Source organism: Trichinella spiralis (genome assembly GCF_000181795.1).
Source record: "Trichinella spiralis strain ISS 195 chromosome Unknown Scfld888, whole genome shotgun sequence".
Classification (NCBI taxonomy): Eukaryota; Metazoa; Nematoda; class Enoplea; order Trichinellida; family Trichinellidae; genus Trichinella; species Trichinella spiralis.
In genome coordinates this window covers 1-1,305 of record NW_003527827.1, presented here as the reverse complement: position 1 = coordinate 1,305, position 1,305 = coordinate 1, and the positions used below count along the sequence as shown (strand labels likewise).

Genomic DNA, 1,305 nt, shown 5'->3' with positions numbered 1-1,305 from the left:
TCATCTGATTAAATTATTTTGTTTATCACACGGAAAATGTTGCATCAAACACAAATACTCAGTCGTTCAGTTAGTCGAGCAGGTCGATATGCGTTCGCTCTGTGCTTTGGCGCAGTGAAGCGACTGTTTGACCAATAAACATCATTTCCCGCAGGATTGTTGTGAGCAAAGTTTAGTTCTGCTGTAAATCTGGCATTTTCACCGGCTCTGTGATTTGGCTGATCCCAAATGATGAACGGTTTAGTCGATGCGCGATTGATGTCAAGCTTGTTTTTACCTCAAACAAATGAACGAAATTGCCTCTTTTTCCTATATCTTCATAATTGTTATTAATTATGTAAAAAAGTGACTACTTTCCACAGGTTGATAATTCTCTTCTTTGACGTCGAACTGCAGTCGCATATTTTTCGAATAGCACAATCCACGATCAGTGTTTTGCATACCTTCCATCTTACCGGTGCTAGTAGCTAAAAATTTTCAACATTATTTTTAACTTTATTCATCGAATTGTACACTCTCTGCCGACAGTGTCAATCAGTTTCAACGTCAATCAGGCATTTCAATCATACGCGGCTGTTTTTTCTAACTTAATTAGTTTATTTCTAAACTCATTTCCCTATACTGTTTAAATGTGACATACAATATTATTTTAAACGAAAAATGGAATCTGTTAGTAACTGAAGGAAAGAAAAAAATGCAGCTTTCAAATATGTGAGATGTGAAATATTCGTTGATATTTGATAGATTTGATAGATGATAATAATTATTATTGTTTCATCATGCAACAGTGGCATTATTAGCCGAGGAAATGATGAACAAATTTCTGAAACGAGCTTACTAATTAGATAGTAGCGTCGATTGGGGACAAATTCCAAACCACCGGGATTGGGCGTGAAACGTCGGAAAACCACTGTCACCACTTGCTTTTTATAAGGCACTGTACAAAGACCGACCAAACGTGCGGTGGAATTGATTGAGCATGATTCATAGCCAACTTTGTCAACCTGAAATGTTGTTATTCATTTAAAGAAGAAAAATAAGCAACAATAGTTTTCTAATTGTTGAAGAAAATGGTCACCATGTAAATTATTGAAAATTCCAATAAATTTGGTAGCGTTTCTCGTTTATACTGGGGACAGATTAGATCGACTTTGTCATGCAATTGGACAACGAATGGCTCCATAGCTTTAGTGGAGACGAAGATGACAAAGATTGAACTAATGCGTGTTTTTTTCGCATTATATACTATTATTATTATTACTGTTGTTGTTATTTTTTGGAAAGGGTTAAAATTTGAAGCCCCCA

General features: G+C 35.6%; 1 protein-coding gene across 1 annotated transcript; it reads right to left on the bottom strand.

The window, feature by feature from the left end:
* Positions 1 to 333: 333 nt before the first annotated feature.
* On the bottom strand, positions 334 to 1,004 carry Tsp_13641 (ephrin-4; the record flags this gene model as incomplete). Its single annotated transcript, XM_003370347.1, has 2 exons — positions 334 to 467; positions 839 to 1,004. Coding segments are annotated over 2 exons (300 nt in total), but the record flags the coding sequence as incomplete, so codon positions are not given.
* Between the last annotated feature and the right edge of the window lie 301 nt (positions 1,005 to 1,305).